Here is a 19,227-nt window from a genome sequence, read left to right as displayed (position 1 = left end):
GAGATTGTCTTCAGCATATTTTGGTTTATTTTTTATTATTATTATTTTTTTTTTGTTACTTCTGGCATTCATGTCTTCTTCTCATGTTCTTCATTTTTATGACGGCCGCTTACCATTGCCGGCCATCACGGTCTGGTCCACTTTGATATAAATAACAAAGTAACTTTGGAGCTCATCATCATTTGTGTTGTGATCTCCTCCAGTGTAGTGTTTGCTCGTCACTCTATAAAAAAGTAAAATATTTTGGGTATCAGAGCATTAGCCAATTCGGTTCAACGCTGCAGCAATAATTTAAAGATAAATACCGATAAAATGGTAGGTGTTGCGTCGAAGACATTTTTGGTGTTGAGGTCATTTAGTGAGTGAATGGAAAGGAAGTGTATAGTGTCATAAATAATTGATTAGATGCATATAAATATTAATAGTTGAAATGGATAATAAAATGATCAGTATTAATACAAGTGAGATATGCAGATGAACTGACTGAAAAAATGGATAAGATATGCTTGCATGGGAGTCAGATAGTAGTGCTAATGACATTTCTATATGCCCATAAAATGTAAACATCCAGAACTGAAACTGAAAGTCATCATACAAATTTACATGATTCTGGAATACTTCGGTTAAATAATTTAAATAATCAACATACCAGCTGAGTAGCTTATCCTACCTGACTTACCTCAGACATACGGATAACTTAATATGAAACTAGTTGAATAACTTTTACTGATTTATGCTATTGTTTTAAAACAAGTTTTTCCCACTTTTTGACATTTTTTGGAATTAGTATCGGCTTAATTATCAAACGTTCCTGTTTTGCCAAGCAATGTGTTCAAGTACAACCATGCATACATACATACATACATATTTTATTAAAGCAAAATCGAATTATGCTAATTTTTAATTTGATCATATCTCATAATCACAGTCTCCCATCACTTTCACTTTCTAAAAGTGTTGCGAAACCTAGAAAGGATAAAATTTTGCAATAATGAAATATGGATGTAGAATTAAACAGGTTTTCGGGTATGCAAGTCTTGCATATCGTTTAAAAAAATCTATGGCGGCAAAATTGTTAACAGATCATATGACAATACAGCAGACGGAAAAGGCCAAATAAGCCAGGTAGGAAGGAAAATAAACCAAAATATACACCAGCAGACCAGCAATTCCATTCATAGGAATAATTAAAGTAACATACTTTGACATTTATTTGAGGAATGGCTATATCTTTGAAGATTCTTTGACCCACAATTTTCTCGATAACTTATTTCCGTGCCAGCAACATAAATCAACAAATAGCGGGCGCTACAAAGTGGGCTAGACAATCACTAATTGAATAACATTTAGAAATAATGAAGGCTTATATACATAACTCTCCCTATAAATAAAATGTTTAGTGTTTCACTAATCCAGCGGGCTCATTCTGACAATGTTTGTTATTTTATTTGTTAATGCTTGTTGGATTGCTTTACATCTCTTTGCATTCAGCCGAGAGCCGAGCAACCGCAGTGGCGCACGATTGTGACAACAACTGCAAAGTATATTAACTATTTCCGTTCTCCTTTCTTTTGTTTGTTTAAAATCTACCCACATGGAGGGTTAAGCCCGCATAGCTAGAAAATAATCCCAGTGAGAGCTGGGCAGGCACTCAAAACTGTTCCGTGCTCGCAGCCACAGCAGAGCAGGCATTACAAATTATTTTGAAATTATTCACTCAATTCTTGTTGCTCACTATTCATCTTCTCAGATTAAATCATATAAGCTTAGCCTATCTGTAACCTCTCGATGCCTCCAAATCATAACGGACTGAAATATTCCCCTACTTACTGAAATGACTTCGATTGCTTTAACTAGCCTTAGTTGAGACAGAGAAAACCTCATTTAAGCCACTTTGCTCAAATAGTTTGATGCCTCAAATCAAAATGTTTATTCAAATATACCGCGGTTTTGCTGAAAGAACATCATCTCCAAAAAAAACACAACTTAAAAAAATAAAAAATAGAACATAAACAAAAAATCATTTAAGTCGGCTTTAAAGTTCTCAGTTTGCTATTAGACCATCAGTAAAACGGCTCATTTTCTTACTAATTAGACACTGGCAATCGGTACCACTTTGAATTTTTCACATTTTATAAAAGAAGAAAAGCATGAATTACAACGTTCTTCCGATATATAATATTAGGTTAGGAAGAAATTTCCCAAAATTTTTTTCGCTTTGTGCCGAGGATGAATAATCTTTTATAATCCTCATATAAATATTTCCAAATAACTTTTTGACTAATTTGAAATATTTTTTTTTTTAACTATAATTTATCATAAGAACTAAAAAAAAATATAAAAAAAATATTTTTTTTTTTATTAAATATAATTTATCATAAAAACTTAAAAAAATAAATAAATTAAAAAAACGTTACAAAGAATTAAATATACTATGACTTTTAACATTGATTAAATCTAAAATGATTGAATTTGTTTACAAAATTTTAAAGTTCACTTCTTATTATACTCAAACCCATAAATAAACCAATTTTGAGAAATTGTGCTCGCATGACAGTTTGATTCTAAAATTACCGCTCTGCTGTTCTATTCGAAGGGATCTCTTTCTCCTACTTCCACATGGTAAATTTTTCACACAGCACAAAGTATGACCGGTAGAAGTAGGATAAGATGATAAAGCAAATATCTCAAAGTGCATAAAGTCGCTGATAATTGATATGATTTTGTAATTTTGTAATGGGAATACTAAAATTATTGAAAATAATTGTTCCACTATCGTTCGCCTCTGGACTAACAATGGCAAACCTCCGGTTGTATTTCTGCCATAAAAAAATTTCGTTATAAAAAACACCATTTCCCGTTTGGAAGCGGCGTACAATAGGAAAAAGATCAAGACGCATGCCACAAATTTGGGTAGGATCTCGTCCAAACATCCAATGAAGGGTGTAAACGTAAATCATTTGACCTCAGCTGTGAAAAAATATCACTATATCTTGTGCCAGAAAACAAATGATAAAAATTATTGTTACCTTTGATCAGCCAGAGCAATTCACGCCCCTGGTGGTTCTGATGCATAATTACTTAACAAACCTAAATTGCTGAAATTCTCTAACTAAAAAAGATAAATAAATAAAAAAAATTAAGTAAAACTTTCTTCATATATGGGAGCATTTGCAAGTTTCTGGCAAGTTAAAAATATAGTTATTCCTTTAAAATATTTTAATTTTGCCTTTTTTAATTTAGAGTGAAGGGGAAACCCAATATTTATATTTTTATTTTGAGTCGTAGACAATTTTTTTTTTTTGTTCTGCGTGTTTCGTTTTATGAAGAAGATGCACAAGAACGTCAGAACAAAATTCCAAAAAATCAACTCTATTATTTACACACTGAAAGTTTCACTTTATTGCAACAATATTCAATGGACTATAAAACTGCATACACAAAATTTTTCTAAAAATACTAATTAAAAAGTACGAAACTTTTATAAAACTTTGTTGATTTTTTTGTGTTAATTTTCTCAAAGATAGAAAAATAAAAAAATAGATATTATCAAAAAAACAAAATTATTAAAATTAAATAAGAAACAAAGAAATAGTCGATATTTGCCAATAGGTCCTTAAGCTATAGTTATTTAAGCAATGTATTTGCACTATTTTTCAAAATAAAAAAAAATGTAATACTATTTTCCAAATCACTGCTTTCTCTTTCTTCCCTTACAGAAACTAATTATCCTTGCTTTTGCCTTAATTGGTTGCGTGGCCGCCCAATTTGACTCCGCCACACAAGGCCCAAATCCACAGGATATTGCCACACCAGAACCCGAATACATCGACATCGATGAGCCGCCACCAGCGCCTGTTGCCGCACCAATTCCAGTGCAGTCACGCGCCAGTTTCGCTGTAGCACCAAGACCCGTAGCTCGTCCCATCCCTGTAGCTCGCCCCATCCCGGTAGCCGCTCCATCCTTTGCATACTCACCCAGCCAATCCTACCTGCCACCCGGCAGTGCCCAAATACCCGGACATATTTTCAACCCACAAAGCGGTTACAACTACAGACAAGTACGCAGACGAGTTTTCTATCGCCGTCGCTACTAAACGGTGGCTAACTGGTGCCAATCCAAAATATTGTTGACCATTAACCAAGTTGCAGCACACTAATCAAATAGAGAGAGCGCAAATCAACTAGCCTTTTCAACGAGGTACAACGGATGCGCAAGGCATTTCTAACGGCATGCCTATATGACATTTTTTAGTTATTTAAAATATTAATTCCTAAGTTTTGATTTGAAATGTGCAATTTTTCGATTGACCTGGTGAAAAATCAATTTAAGTCTAATTCCGCCCATTGCTGCAGCGCCATACAATTTTCGTACAAACCTCGAAACAAAAATTATATATTTATATTACTAAGCCAAAAGAAAAGATGCACACATAAACATTTTATATATATACATGATCACAAATACATGCGTGTAAATACATTTAAGCTCGCTACTATAGAAGATGCAAATACTCAGGCATTACTCGCATATATTTGGCGGCACTGTTTTTTAATGGAAGGCAGCATCGCTAGAATTTTAACAGAACTGCCAATAGTCGATTATTATTACAAAACAAAATAACTTATACTAATTAAGTTGAAAATGAAGAAAATGTATGCTGACCACATTGGACTTGACGATTTACAAATTTAAAAGCCTTTGTTGTATTTTTCCCCAGGTTCAAATAAAATATTTATAGTACCTGTGTGCATATAATTCAAATTAGTAAAAAATTGTGTTTTATTTATTCCACCTAATGAAGTCAGGCCATAACGCCATAGCGGAGTGCGTTTGTGCTTAGCACAGGAACAGTCGGACATAAAGCTAGGATCCCATGCCCTGCGTTGTGGCTTTCAGCGCTTTATTCAGCTATACGATTTGTTCGCAAAGTGAATTATTTTTTGGTAATTTTTGTATGTTTTGGTTATTTTTTTTTTTTTGCGGCGGCCTGGTGCATTTTCTCCATATAATTCTCGTCTCATCGAAGAAAACACCCAACACCGTCCGCAAAAAGAAATTGTCCAAAACCAAGACGATTTTTGAGCTACTTGCAACTTGCACTTTATTATACCGAAATTTAATATATTATGAAACTATTGTACATACCCGAAATTTAGTTTTAATGTAAAAATTCTAATTAAAAAGTTTGAAACTTTAATGAACATTTTTTGAATTTTTTTTTTTTAATTAATTGAAGTTGAAATGTGAAACTTGCATTCATAAGGTTTTTGTGGGAGCTTGAACCATATTTTCATAAGAAAAAATTATTAAAATTAAATATGAAATAGATAAACTGTCAAAACTTGTCAATAAGCCTCATAGAAAAAATAGTTTTCTAATAACATTCGCCCACATAAAATAGCAAAAAAAAATTATTTTAATGGCTTCACTTTCATGAATTTTTCATTTTTCTGCATAAACAAGCTCAGCGAAGGCGATACAAAAATTTGGGAAACTATAAATCGTTTCCAAGAATTTAAAACAATACATACATACGTGGTTTAATGCGTCACACTATAGCGCGAAGACCATAAAATGTTGTATAATTAAAGTCACGCGGCCTAAAAGCCTACCAATCAAGCAGTTAATAATTTAATTCAATCAACCAGAAATGCGTGCAAATGTTTGCCTAAAACTGTTTGGCAGTGAAAATATTAACGGCAAATAAAACGTACCCAAAAACCAACAACAACGGCAAATGAAACACACATAATTTATTCAGTGTCGTACACAAAAGCTCAGGTCTCCAGAGTAGATAAAAAACTTCAACTATCTATATGACACACACACTTACTTACATATTTGTATAATTTAATGCATTTGCTTATAAAAAATTAATGACCGCATCACTCATCCAAAAACGAGTTATGGGTAAAATTGAAAATTGACCTCAGCCTCTGAATACTAAGCAAATGCTCTACTAATCACTTTACAGTTGTTTTGTTTCCAATATGCTAATAAAATTAGTTATCTTACCATCGTCTCTTCATAGTCTAAGCAGGAAATGGCAATGCCAATATTCAATAAGTAGGTATGTACATATGTATGTATCTTTGTGCCAGCTGTGTACAGTAAAGCTTCCATAGTAAACTTCAAAAAGAAACATGACCGGTGACTACATTGAGTGATACAGAATTTAGAATTTGATTTAAAGTTTTCGAAGTATTCATTTCCTTCGACTGCAATAAGGTAATTATGAATGAGGAAGAGCTGTAGAATATTGGATCACCTTTCGTTTTGTGCTTAAGCTTCACAATTTTTTTGCAATGTATTGAAGTTTTCCCATCTCGTTTGGTCTCATGTTGATCTAAATTATTTGAAAAAAAAAAAATACCAGTCTAACGGTTAGACGCGATAGAAGTGAAACCTTTCGTAAAACAAACTGAGAGAGAATAAGACGAAAGCAGCATTAGGAGCGGGATAATTATAGGTTCATTATAATATTGCTATAAAGTTCATATTTTATTTTCTTCATTTTATTATTATTCATCCTCTATGTTTTCAATTTCAACAAATGATACGAGTGGCTTATGATAGCTAAAATATGATACAAATGCTTTGGTTTCGATGTTGTCAACATATCTTTGAAATACCACGTCAATTGTTGTTTTTGATCGTGTTGTCGATTCAGTGCCATTGTTACACATTTTTAAATTGAATGTTGTATTGAGAAAGTCAATTAAAGGAACCGCTGAGTCCAATGCAAAATTTACGTTAAAATCGCCACTTAAGATCATTGGAACTTTATCGTAATCTTTTCTAAGTATCCGCGATACTTCTGGTGTATACTTTATTAAATTTTCGTGAATGAACTCCGTGATGCTATTTATTGATTGATTCGGTGAAATATAAATTGCCACAATTAAAACTGTTTCATATTTCTCCCACTTTAGAGAGCTGAACAGACAGTGATTCTAGTTGCTGTGCATTCAGATCTATCTGTGGAGTTACAATACGAGCACCGTCATTTTGATTGTGGTATGTTGCAACACCGCCTGCAATTGCGGTAAATATTTAAAAATGAAAATATTTACGAATATAAAAATACGGACGCAATGCAGCACACGCGGTTGCTATTATGAGCGTCATAACGCGTATATTACATAGACGTACTAACATACACACAAACATTCGTAGGACGCTTGGTCTAAGCAAGTACATATTAGGTAGTGTAGTATAGGTATACATAATGCCTTCTCGCTCACCGTGGCTCCATAATACGCAGGCGCGCACACATACGTACTAGCATACATACAAACATACATACGTATGACGCTTGAACTAAACACCAAAGCAAGTAATAGGCAGTGTAGTATACATACTACAATACTCACTATACTAGCGTGGCTCAGCAGTACGCAGCCACACACATATACGTACATATATTAACATATAACGCTTCGTAGTGTCGCTTTTTCGTTTCATCGAGTCTCAAATCACTCCCAACGATTCTAAAGAAGTTTTCACTTCAAAAAACTGGTGTAAAACTTCATATTCTTCTTGATTAGCACAATAACCGCTTTTGGTCGAGTTTACCAAAGTAATTTCTTTCTCGTGCTAACCGGCGCTAGTTGGGCACACAAAGTGAAGCCTCCTGTCCTCCTGTCCAGCTGGTACCGAATCGAATACTTTGACAGCCGGAGCGTTTGTATTCATTCGGACAACATGACCCAGCCAACGAAGCCGCTAGATCTTGGTGCAAAACTGCATTTTCCATTACAAATGTATTTAAAGGTTTATTATAAAATTTAACTGCTTTCATTTTTGTGGCATATTTAATTTTAGTAGCTATAAAATATTAATGGAGAGTGAACATTTTTCACAAATATATTTCCCCAAAATTTACAGTAGGGCTATACTCAGACAAAGAATATACCTTTCTATATTCTAATATTGTAATAATGTAATTCAATAGACTATAAATTAAACTACCTGCTGAGAGTCCAGACATCGATTCCAAACACTACCAGGCTTAAATTAAACACTGCCAAATGATTAAATGGAAACAATTTAAGGAAAATAATAAGCATTTGTATTAAGAATAGGGGCGGTCATATCGAGAACGAGTAAATAAATTCTGTGAAAAATTGTGCAATGCATACGGCGAGAACGAATTCCCAGAAAAAAATTCCGTTTCAGTTTCGTGGCAAATTTCGCTTATTAACAGTGGAGTGGGGAGCTAAGGGAAATCACATTGTAGTGATTGCATTAGTCATCGTCCTCGCTGCACTGGCAGCCCTAAAAGCCGTTCGAGAAAGAATTCGCACAAATCCTCTTAGAAAGCAAAAAAATCATGTCCAGGGAAATGAATGTATCGAGCAGATCCATGTCAAGACTAATTAGAGATGATCTCTACATGAAAGCCTTCCGTCGTTCAACTGGGCAACTTTTGACAACGCGCTTGAAGAAAATTAGACTCGACAGATGCACGCAGCTTCTTCTCAAAAATGTTGTTCCAAGCCTCCGGAATGGTTTATTGGGGAGTGTCTTGTAAAGGCGTTATACCTATCTCTTCATTTCTGCGAAAATGAGGTTAAGACCGGGGCAAAAGTATAGCAGGCGGATATCTTAGAAGGCGTGGTGAGGCAGTTGAGCAGTACTCTCTTCAATGGAGAGCGTTGGTTCTTTCAGAAAGATTTCACTCCAGCCCATAAGACAAAAACCCCCCCAGCAGTGGCTAAAAAACAATATTCCTGGGTTAATAGCCGCAGAAGATTGACCGTTGGACGTCCAGATCTGAATCAATTGGACTAGAGTTTGTGAACACGCCTGTCGTAATTGTATCGCATTTCTGAAGTAATCCGAATTCGAACAGATCATTCGATTTTTGAACATTGTTGTGAAAGTTGTTAATCAGTTCTGACTTAAATATTTCAACCTAAAAACGTATATTTTATAAATATTTTACTGTAGCAAAAACAAAGAAGAAAAACAAAAAATATAACGAAATATTTTCAATCATTTGAGTTTTCATACTAAAATAGTTTGCCGATCACCTTGTCTGCAGCGACCCATACTCATAATTTATGGCCAGTTGACGGACCCCAAATATCTACAGAGTTTTCTAGTACGGGCGTGTAGAAATGGAATCAATTAACAATCAAATAAGGTGAGGTATTAACGAAATATCTTCTTTTAGGTCTATTTAGGCCATTATATTTAAAATATGGCACCGTTCAATTCCCGCGGTGGCTTCGCGCGGTTTCACGGATCCAAAGGTAAAGTTTTTAATAGCCGCTGCATATATCCGGCTAATTTTTAGCAATGGTCTCGTTCTGGTAACTTTGCGAGCAATGATTTATAGCGGCTTATTGGCGAAGGTCTGAAACCAGTAAGCAAAGTATAGCGACCGCTCCTGGTGAGCAATTCACATCATAAATTTGTATATTGTGAGCGTGCGGTTTGCTTTAGTAACTAAATTATAAAAACATATATACAACAGCTTGCCAACGCCGACACGCCCGTAATAGAAAATTCTATATAAATAGCGATAACAGAGCGGACCTACAAAATGTCAAAATGTCAAACAAATACGCTCACCTATTACGCAAATATTATTCACTGTACCGGTTTACTTTTTTTCCAAAACTACCAGTAAACGATGGAAGGTTTAAAAATTAATTAAGGTCTTTCAGCTACCAGCGATTCCATGTGCTCGGAGTATTTTGTACATTGCCGTCAATTCGTCCCTTTTTTGGTTTTGGTTTATTTGTAGGCTTGAGTGTAAAAAGATGTAAACTGAAAAAAATAGAAAATAATGTAAAATTTCGTGCGGTTTTTTTTCGAAATTTGAAACTTTATTGACGTAAAATGGTTACAAATTTAATATTCAAAGTATTGTCCATCGCTTACTACTACTTTTTCCCATCTTTCTGGCAATTCACGGATTCCCTTTGTGAAAAATTCGGTCGGTTTTGCCGCAATCCACGAATCGATCCATTTTTTGACTTCATCGTAATTACGGAAGTGCTGGTCAGCCAGGCCATGTTGCATCGATCGGAAGAGATAGTAATCGGATGGCGCAAGGTCTGGACTATACGGCGGGTGGGGTAGGACATCCCATTTGAGCGTTTCTAAGTATGTTTTGACCACTTGTGCAACATGTGGCCGAGCATTGTCATGTTGCAAAATAACTTAGTCGTGTCTATCGGCGTATTGCGGCCGTTTTTCTCGCAGTGCTCGGCTCAAACGCATCAATTGTCGTCGGTAGACATCCCCCCGTAATCGTTTCATTCGGTTTCAGTAGCTCATAATACACAACACCCAGCTGGTCCCACCAGATACACAGCATAACCTTCAGGCCATGAATATTCTGCGCCGACGTCGATGTTGAAGCATGGCCAGGGTATCCATACGTTGCCCGACGTTTTGGATTGTCGTAATGGACCCACTTTTCATCGCCAGTCACAATTCGATGCAAAAAACCCTTTCTTTTGTGCCGTTGAAGCAGTTGTTCGCATGCCATAAAACGGCGTTCAACGTCTCTTGGCTTCAATTCATACGGCACCCAATGGCCTACCTTTCGGATCATTCCCATGGCTTTTAAACGTTTGGAAATGGTTGATTGATCAACTCCCAAAGTTTTTGCAACCTCTTCTTGCGTTTGAGCCGGATCTTGATCGAGCAATTCCTCCAATTCGGTATCCATGAACTTTGGCGGCGCACCCTCGCGTTCTTCGTCTTCCAAGCCAAAATCACCACTTTTAAAGCGTGCAAACCACTTCTGGCACGTTCGCTCAGCTAGAGCATGCTCACCATAAACTTCCACCAAGATACGATGACTTTCGGCTGCTTTTTTCTTCATATTAAAAAATTCGCCGCAAAAACACATTATTTGGCACGAAATTCGACATTTTCAAGTGTGGTAAAAATATTGTTGTTTACGCTTCAAATAAAAAACTTATACTGACGTTTGTGCCTTACGACGGTAGCTCTCCAATGAATGTTTGGAAATGTGGATCGATGGAATAATAATCAAGTTACGCCATCTGTTGTAAAACCGCACGAACTTATTCATAGTCCTATTAATTTTGCATTTTTTCAGTGTTGATAATTTTGGTATAGGTTTTTTGAAAAGTGAAATATCGTAGGTTCTTTTTAAAATTTTTCTTTTAATTTTTTTTTTACATTTAAATATTTTAAAAAAATTTTAATAATTTAAAAATTGATGAAGAAAATATGTTTGTGTATTGCATGGGTGCTTTTAAACACCTCCTCAGACTTTTGCTTATTTTTATACATATACACATTTTTTATTAATAGCTGGCAATTTCATAAAAGAATCGTCATATTCTTTCGGGTTATATTTAAATACGCACAGAATGTCAGTGAAAAATGTCATATACGAGGTGTGTTCAAAATGTATGGCGAATTTTGATTTTTCGCAGGTTACGTATATTCTAATTTCGATTTTTTTGTGGCGACATGTTGGTACTCATGTCTCGCAACGTTTATCGGTAGTACAAAATGTTCGCAGAAGGCCGAGAAGATGTGAACGACGAAAAGCGTGCCGGACGACCGAGCACTTCAACAGCAGACGAAAAAATTGATCAAATGAAGAAAATGGTATTGGCCAATCGTCGAATCATCGTTAGAGAAATTGCTGAGGACCTAGACATATCGATTGGCTCGTGCCATTCGATTTTTTTCAATGATCTGGGCATGAAACGGGTCGCGGCAAAATTCATATCAAAACTGCTCAATTTCAGATATTGGACTCTGTCCACGACGAGCCAAATTTGCTTCAGAGGGTCATAACTTGTGACGAATCGTGGATTTATGGTTATGACGTGGACACCAAAGCTCAGTCCTCTCAATGGAAGCTGCCGCACGAACCAAGACCGAAAAAAGCGTGCAAGTTCGGTCGAATGTAAAAGTTTTGCTTACCGTTTTCTTCGATTGTGCATCATAAGTTCTTCCCACAGGGTAAAACGGTCAATAAGGAATATTATCTGCAAGTTATGCGCAATTTGCGTAAAGCAATCCGCCAGAAACGTCCGGATTTGTGGAAGAACAAAAATTGGTTATTGCATCACGATAACGCCCCTGTTCACACATCGTTGCTTGTGCTCGACTTTTCAGCCAAAAACAACACACTAATGATGCCACAGCCACCGTATTCCCCAGATCTGGCCCCCTGTGACTTTTTCTTCTTCCCGAAACTGAAGCGACCCATGAAAGGACGGCGCTACGCTACGATTGACGAGATAAAGACGGCATCGAAGGAGGAGCTGAAGATTGGAACGTTGGCACAAGTGCATAATATCTCATGGGGACTACTTTGAAGGGAACAAAATAAATATTAATGAATAAATAAATAATTTCTGAAAAAACACAAAATTCGGGGTATATTTTGAACACACCTCGTATCGGAAAATCTAACAATAGCAAACAATCAAACGTCCAAAATACTTGGCTTGATTGACATGAAATTGATATGTTAATATAACAGGTGTGGCAGTTAAGTTCCAAGAACTTAGTTACTAATCGGTCTTGAACATATGTCTGGAAAGAATCGGCCTTCCGACGAGCCTACTTGACTGATATCTGACGAGCTAACGAATCGTCAACCACATAGAGCGCCCTTTGCTCCAAATGTGAGCTAATGGAACCTAGTTTAGGGAAAAGGAAATCCATTATTTTTGAGTAAAATTTTTGCGCAAATGGTTTAAAACTGTTTTATGGCCGATTCTTAGCTCCTGGGAGATGCTACGACTACTAACATGCCGGTCAACTTCAATTATTTCTCTGATTTTATCGATAGCTGTTACAGTATAGGAGAAAAAGGAAACGATTTTCTATTTCTTCTGTGAATGCCCTGCCTTATAGAAGGAGAGAATGTCAACGCTGGGCAACCCATTGTTCGAAAGTCGCGGACAACTGTCTGGTTTAGACGTCAATAACCTAATAAGGTTCTTAAACCACACAGACCGGATATAGTCTTGCTGTAAGTACCCGTTGAACAAGTTGATAGCGAGGATGAGGCAACAAAATGGTGCGGAAGCATTAGTTGGATTCTGGGGTAATCACCACTTAAATCAACCAGCCATCGACACCATAAACACCATTCGCAATTTCAACGGTCTGGCTTGCATTTTCGTCTATATCCAAAAAACACTGTAAAATTTGACGAATTTTCTCTTCGTTGACTTCCATTTTACTTATAACTGAAGGGAAAAAACAAAAACCTGCAAAAGATTTTTTTTAGTGTGAAATGTCACCTTGACAACGAGTATAAACTTTAAATTGTTTGATCCATACTTTACGAGATATCGATCACTACAGCCATCTACCGGGAAAAATTGATTTCTTTTTCCCAAAATTAATCGATTTTTGTCCAACAGTTTTTGACGAAAAAAGGCAATCCAATTTTGCCGCATTCATCTAAGTTATAGCCCCATGCACCTCAAGGGAACTCATTCGAGTAACTGCTGTGTTGAATCGGCTAACTCTCGAGAATTACCGCTAGTGCTTACAAACATGAAAGCAAAGTCGGATTCATTGCTTTACGCACAGCTATGCTGGCGGTGTTTGTGAAATTTTATAAGGACTTAAAGGACTATTTACACATTTCTTGTATGTAACCACACAGATGTACATATATACTTATAGGTATATGAGTACTTTTTTCATATATACGTACAAAAACACATATGAGCGAAAAATACGTATGTGTGGTTGTATGCAGAATTCAGGTGTGCTGACGTGTTGAATTTTATGAATCCGTTGAACACTCCAAAACATTGAAAACGTTGAACGACTGTTTATTTTATAGGTCACGCCTGCCATACTCATGTGCTTCGGAGTGTGCCAAAACTTGATATCCCTTATATCCTAAATGTATCAGCAATGTTATGGCGTCGGTATGCGAAAAAATATATCAGGTGTTGGTAATAAAAATGAAACGGACAAACCAAAGTAAATGAACGAATAAAACTTGCAACCGTGACCGTCAATCTGCGCCAACGAAAAAGTTTCGCATCCATACACAAAAACAAACAACTCATCGACACGTTCATGGACCAACGGCAAACCAAATGTTGAAGTTGTCATAAAAATAAAAATGTCATGACGGGTATTTTGCGCCTCAGTTCATGGAAATAAATGAAATGAAATTCCCGCAGAAACTTTTTTCATCTTCACTTCATATCTAACCGTATGTACATATGTACGTAGCAGTGATTTCAGTCACCGGTGTAGTTACTGTTATAGTTTTTGGCATATTGAGTCGCCGAGTAACGATAATAAACCACCGACAAACGCCAATGTCCCAAGCACTACAAAGAGCTCTAAAAAGTTGGAAAAAGTAAAAAGTATTCAACATTGTTTTGCTGGAATGTGTTTGTGTGTGTGTGCGTGTAATTTTCCATAGGTTTACATGCGTATGTTTGCATGCGTTTGTAAAGTGTATACTTTATGTACTAAAAGTTTTTGACGTTTTTATGAATGCAATAAAATCTGCGGACGCACATTTCTAACGCTTGACAGCCAACACTTTGTACGAAGGAAGAGGTTGAAAGTTTCACTTGCATGTACATACATACATACACATGTCTGCTCAGGTGAAAGAAAAACTTTTCTCGCCAAGGTGGCAAAATATCTATATAGAAAAGATTTTTCTTAAATAAAAAGGAATTATCTAATAAAAGCCAATCGTCGTAGGGCCACCAAGCGCGCGGCGGTCAATGAGAGGCGAAGTGCATGAAAAATGCCGGTATTTACTTTAAAAGAAGTTTATTTGAGCAGATTAACGAATCAAAAATTCTTGTTTTTTCTACAAAGTGTTTATTTCTTACACAATGAATTAAATGAATTCGCCCACACATATGTACATGCATGCATAACTTCTGCTCAAATATGAACGAGACGTTATCAATAAAACGGTCCGCGGATGACATATGGCAAAAATAAATTTTTTGTTTTTTGGTAGGACTGTTATAAGCTTACATGGCAAATTTCAGCGTGATATATTACATAGTTTGTTTTCTGTGCTACTGTAAACAAGTCAAGCTCGAGTGTGTTCTTCGAATTCTCTTTTATGACTTCGATTGTCTCAAAATGTTTTCCACGGAGCGGCAACTTGAGCTTGGGAAACAGGAAAAAGTCACATGGAGCCATATCAGGCGAATACGGTGCTCGCGGAACGATATAAACATTATTTTTGTTCAAATAATCGCGAACAAGACGTGATGTGTGAGCTGGTGCATTATCGTGATGCACGAACGATGACTTGTTGTCCCACAATTCCTTCCTTTTAAGACGAATGTTCTCGCGCAAACGCTTTAAAACGTCTAAATAATATTCAGCGTTAACCGATTTTTCGATTTGTGCGACTTTCAAGCACAATTTCCTTTACTTTTCTGATGTTTTCGTCGTTTACTGATGTTGCTGGACGACGTTCATGAGGCAAGTTTTCAGCCGATGTACGGCCCTCTTTGAACGATTTGTACCACTGGAAAACACGTGCACGCGATAGAGCAGAGTCCCCATAGGTAACAAAATTTGAAACAAATTCTTTGTTCAACTTGAATTTCTATCGTTAAATTCGAAGAACACACTCGAGCTTGACTTGTTTACAGTAGCACAGAAAACAAACTATGTGACATATCACGCTGAAATTTGCATTGTAAGCTTATAACAGTCCTACCAAAAAATAAAAAATGTATTTTTGCCATATGTCATCCGCGGACCGTTTTATTGATAACGTCTCGTTCATATTTGAGCAGAAGATACATAGGCATGTAATCGTATCTCAATCGTGGCGCTCGGCTTTAACTCCGCGATGGAAGCCTTGTCCTGCACAATGCCTTTAGCTGATGCTCGAACTCTGGCGTAACCTTTTCTCCCCTGGCAAGCTCCAAAAGTATGGCCCCAGCCTTCTTTTTTCTAACGGACTTTACTTTGGCTGACTCATCAGTCGTAATCTTCGCGTGCGAATCCTTTAGAACATTTGGCCTTCTGCGGGTTTTATCACAACAGCTTCTGGCTTTACGTGTTGTGTTCGCCGCTTGCTCCTTTTGTTTAGCTCGGCTAGCTTATCTTTCGACTTCTTTTGGTGGCTCCTACTAGTAACTTTACCTCATGTTTATAAACAGCTAAAACCGAGTAGACATTTCAATTGCGTCAATTAACGCGCTCTCTTTTGTAGCGCTCGTTTCTGTGCTGCTATTCCCTGGAATGGGAATGACGAGCCGTTCTGCCCCTGCAATAGTGCTTGTTGGCGTAGACTGCGCTGGTTGTAGCCGTCCAATGGTGGTACTGGAGGCATACTTCATCTAAATGCTGATGTTAGTGTACCCATTGCCATTTGCGGCGCTATCAGCCTTGGCATTTATGAACGCAGTGTGGGCTGGTCCGCTTCCAGCTGCATTCCGAATTGGTGCGATCTTTGCCGGCAGGTCTTAGCAGTAAGTTACTTCTTCTGAAGGCTGCTCTTTGATCCACGTTGTCATATCGCCATCTCTGTATCCTTCTTCTGTTCTTTACTCGGTGGTTTGTTTTTGATTTGGAGTATTCATTTTCAATTGTTTAGAGTCCCGACTTCAGGCCGCTTTCCTTACCCATAGTCCCCATAGCTATCTATGCACGCAAAGAGGCCATGCGAGGGTTGACTTTAGGCTGTATGGGCAATAGAGTTCAGAGCCAGGACAAGAACTAGTGATGATTTCTGAACTGAGCCTGCATCACCATCTTAATGGTGAAGTGTAAGGAACGTACCCGAAGGCTTGCCATAGTTTTAACGGACGGAGGCGATTGTAGCATTAGCCTGTCAGCCATTTCCGTGAGGTGCAACCCTCCTGTACTGAGGTAATATAATACTATATTCACCTGCCCATAAACTGTATAATCTAAAATATTATCCAGTGTACCATAATCAGAATCTTACTGGTCTCAATTCTGATGAGCTTTACAGCCCTGCGGCTAGAGGTACTCGGGGTATATGAGGACTTTCGAGTCGATCCCTTTCCTTCCCTGACGGATTTTAGTCACCTCTTAAGACAGGCATGCCTTATTGAGGATATATTTTTTCCCCCAACCCACTGGGTTGACACAATGTCACTTCGTTGCCATCTGAACAACGACAGCCAAATCATGCCTGATTTACCTAAAAACGATAAGTTTCACTCTTTCATCAACTGTAGAAGAGTTCGTTCAAATAGAGCAATTCAGTATAAATGAAGTTGGTAACGAAATCTGTAAGTTAAAATTAATAAAACGAAGTGATATGAAAAGTCCAGATCCATTTCACAGAATCGGCAGATGAAGGACCAATTTTACTTCAGTGATATCTCAGGCCACAGTGGCCTGTAAAGTAACCAGTTAAAAGTCTTAAGACTACTCTACTGAGCTTATCAGAAATTCCTCTGTCCGACGTTAAGAATTGTTTCACTTGTCGCTGACCGATACAATTTCAACAGTGTTGAACAATTTTCTTCTCATCCCACTTCCTGAGAAATTTGTTAGTGTGTCTTTTCTTTGTCAGCAGAAAGTCTCATAACCAGTTAGAGACATCTATGCCGCCTTTTTTACTAGATGATCAGCCACCCAACCTAATAATACTGTGTTGCAATTCCCTAGCATGTTAAAAATATTCAGGTAGTCACATACCATTTTTGAGGTGATTGCAGTTGAGCTTCCAAAGACGCCTGATTATCTAAAAGTACTCAAAGTATGTAAATGTGGGTTTCCCTCATTTTCCTATGGAGACATTCCCTCACATATATCTCGGTGGTATGTAGGTATTTCTACCCGGAAGTTTGTGGGGAAACCCCCATTAGAATCGATTTTTTGATTTTAAGCCCATTGATTCCCGCCCGAGTTCTATCATCTTCTAATTTCAACCCATCAATAGACCATATTCGCGAGCCAGCTTTGTAGATGATGGAATTATTTTTCCACGCCGTACGTTCATTAATCACAACTTGAAAGGTCCAACACAGACCAGGCAGTACAATTTATTGAATTCATTTATCGCCTTAACTATAGGCCCCACCTGCGTAAGTGGCTATGGTTTTAACAACTGTACCTATTGAATGTGCAGTAAGTCATAATGGGGCTCAGTTCCCATGTTTTTCCAAAACTAATTCAATACAATCTGCTTTCTCTAAACACTCTTTCATTACAGTTCCTAATTATGCTTATAAATAGTTGATTTAATGTTTTCTTATTTTTCCATTCATTCCATTTTTTAATATTTTTTCTTAAAACATCTGTGTTAGACTGTAAGACAATTTGATTATTTTATGTAATTTTAACTTCAATAAATAAATAACAAGAAATTCTTAATTCCCTCGCAATATTTTTAAAATAAACAATAAAAACTTATTGGCTAGCTCTTAGCCTACCGCAAAAAATCTAGCATAACCTACCAATCAGATGTTAGTTGCCCCTAGAAAATTTATATTAGCAATACCAATTATTTAGAAAATATAATAGACTGTAAGAATATTACAGAAGCCATACAAAATAAAAAAGTGGTAGGGGTGCAGAGTTTAAAGCCATCAGATATTGATATGGGAACACAATAAAATCTCATTAGTGTCCATTAGACCCCGTCGTTAAACAGACGGTAGACAGTTTTCAACTTACTGCTTGTAACGCATATATCGGGTGCTTTTTAAGATATTAAAATATTGTTGGAATGAACTTCTTTTTTTATTATAATCTGGTAGATAATTTCATGGTATTTTTTTTTTAATATGATAGCTACGAGTTACATGGTCCATTCGATCAGTCTAATTTTTGACTACTTTTTCCAATAAACCTGGCCATATGGCGTAAATGGTGGCTTGAATATTACAATAAATCGATTGTTGAACGCGCTTGATAGCAAGTTGCGCCGTTGTGTTGGAACCAAATGTCGTCGATGTTTAGCTGATTCATTTTTGAAAACAAAATTTCAGTTAGCATGGCTAGCGCTCGCCACCGAAACGGCAGCTCTTTCTTGATTTCAAAAGAAATAAGTTCCGATGGTGCCGCCAGTGCTCTATGAGCTTCGGTTACAGATTTTCTGTTTTTTCTGAACAATTCGGAAGAGTTGTTCGGGTGTTAAACAATTCTTGATGACCTGACAAGCCTTACTGAACTGAAAATGCCATTCTTAGCTGTCACACCAGAGTTATCGATACCTATAGCAGCTAAAAAAACAATCTATATATATTGAAACACATACATCAAGCGCAAAC

General features: G+C 36.8%; 1 protein-coding gene across 1 annotated transcript; it reads left to right on the top strand.

Moving 5' to 3' along the window:
* The first annotated feature begins 270 nt into the window (after positions 1 to 270).
* On the top strand, positions 271 to 4,373 carry LOC129245787 (cyclin-dependent kinase inhibitor 1C). The gene is made up of 2 exons (XM_054884175.1): positions 271 to 315; positions 3,720 to 4,373. Exons 1-2 carry the CDS (start codon positions 313 to 315, stop codon positions 4,095 to 4,097), a joined length of 381 nt encoding a protein of 126 aa, XP_054740150.1. The 5' UTR covers positions 271 to 312; the 3' UTR covers positions 4,098 to 4,373.
* Positions 4,374 to 19,227: the final 14,854 nt, after the last annotated feature.

This window comes from Anastrepha obliqua, chromosome 4, assembly GCF_027943255.1.
Source record: "Anastrepha obliqua isolate idAnaObli1 chromosome 4, idAnaObli1_1.0, whole genome shotgun sequence".
NCBI lineage: Eukaryota > Metazoa > Arthropoda > Insecta > Diptera > Tephritidae > Anastrepha > Anastrepha obliqua.
This window is presented reverse-complemented; position numbering and strand designations above follow the sequence as displayed.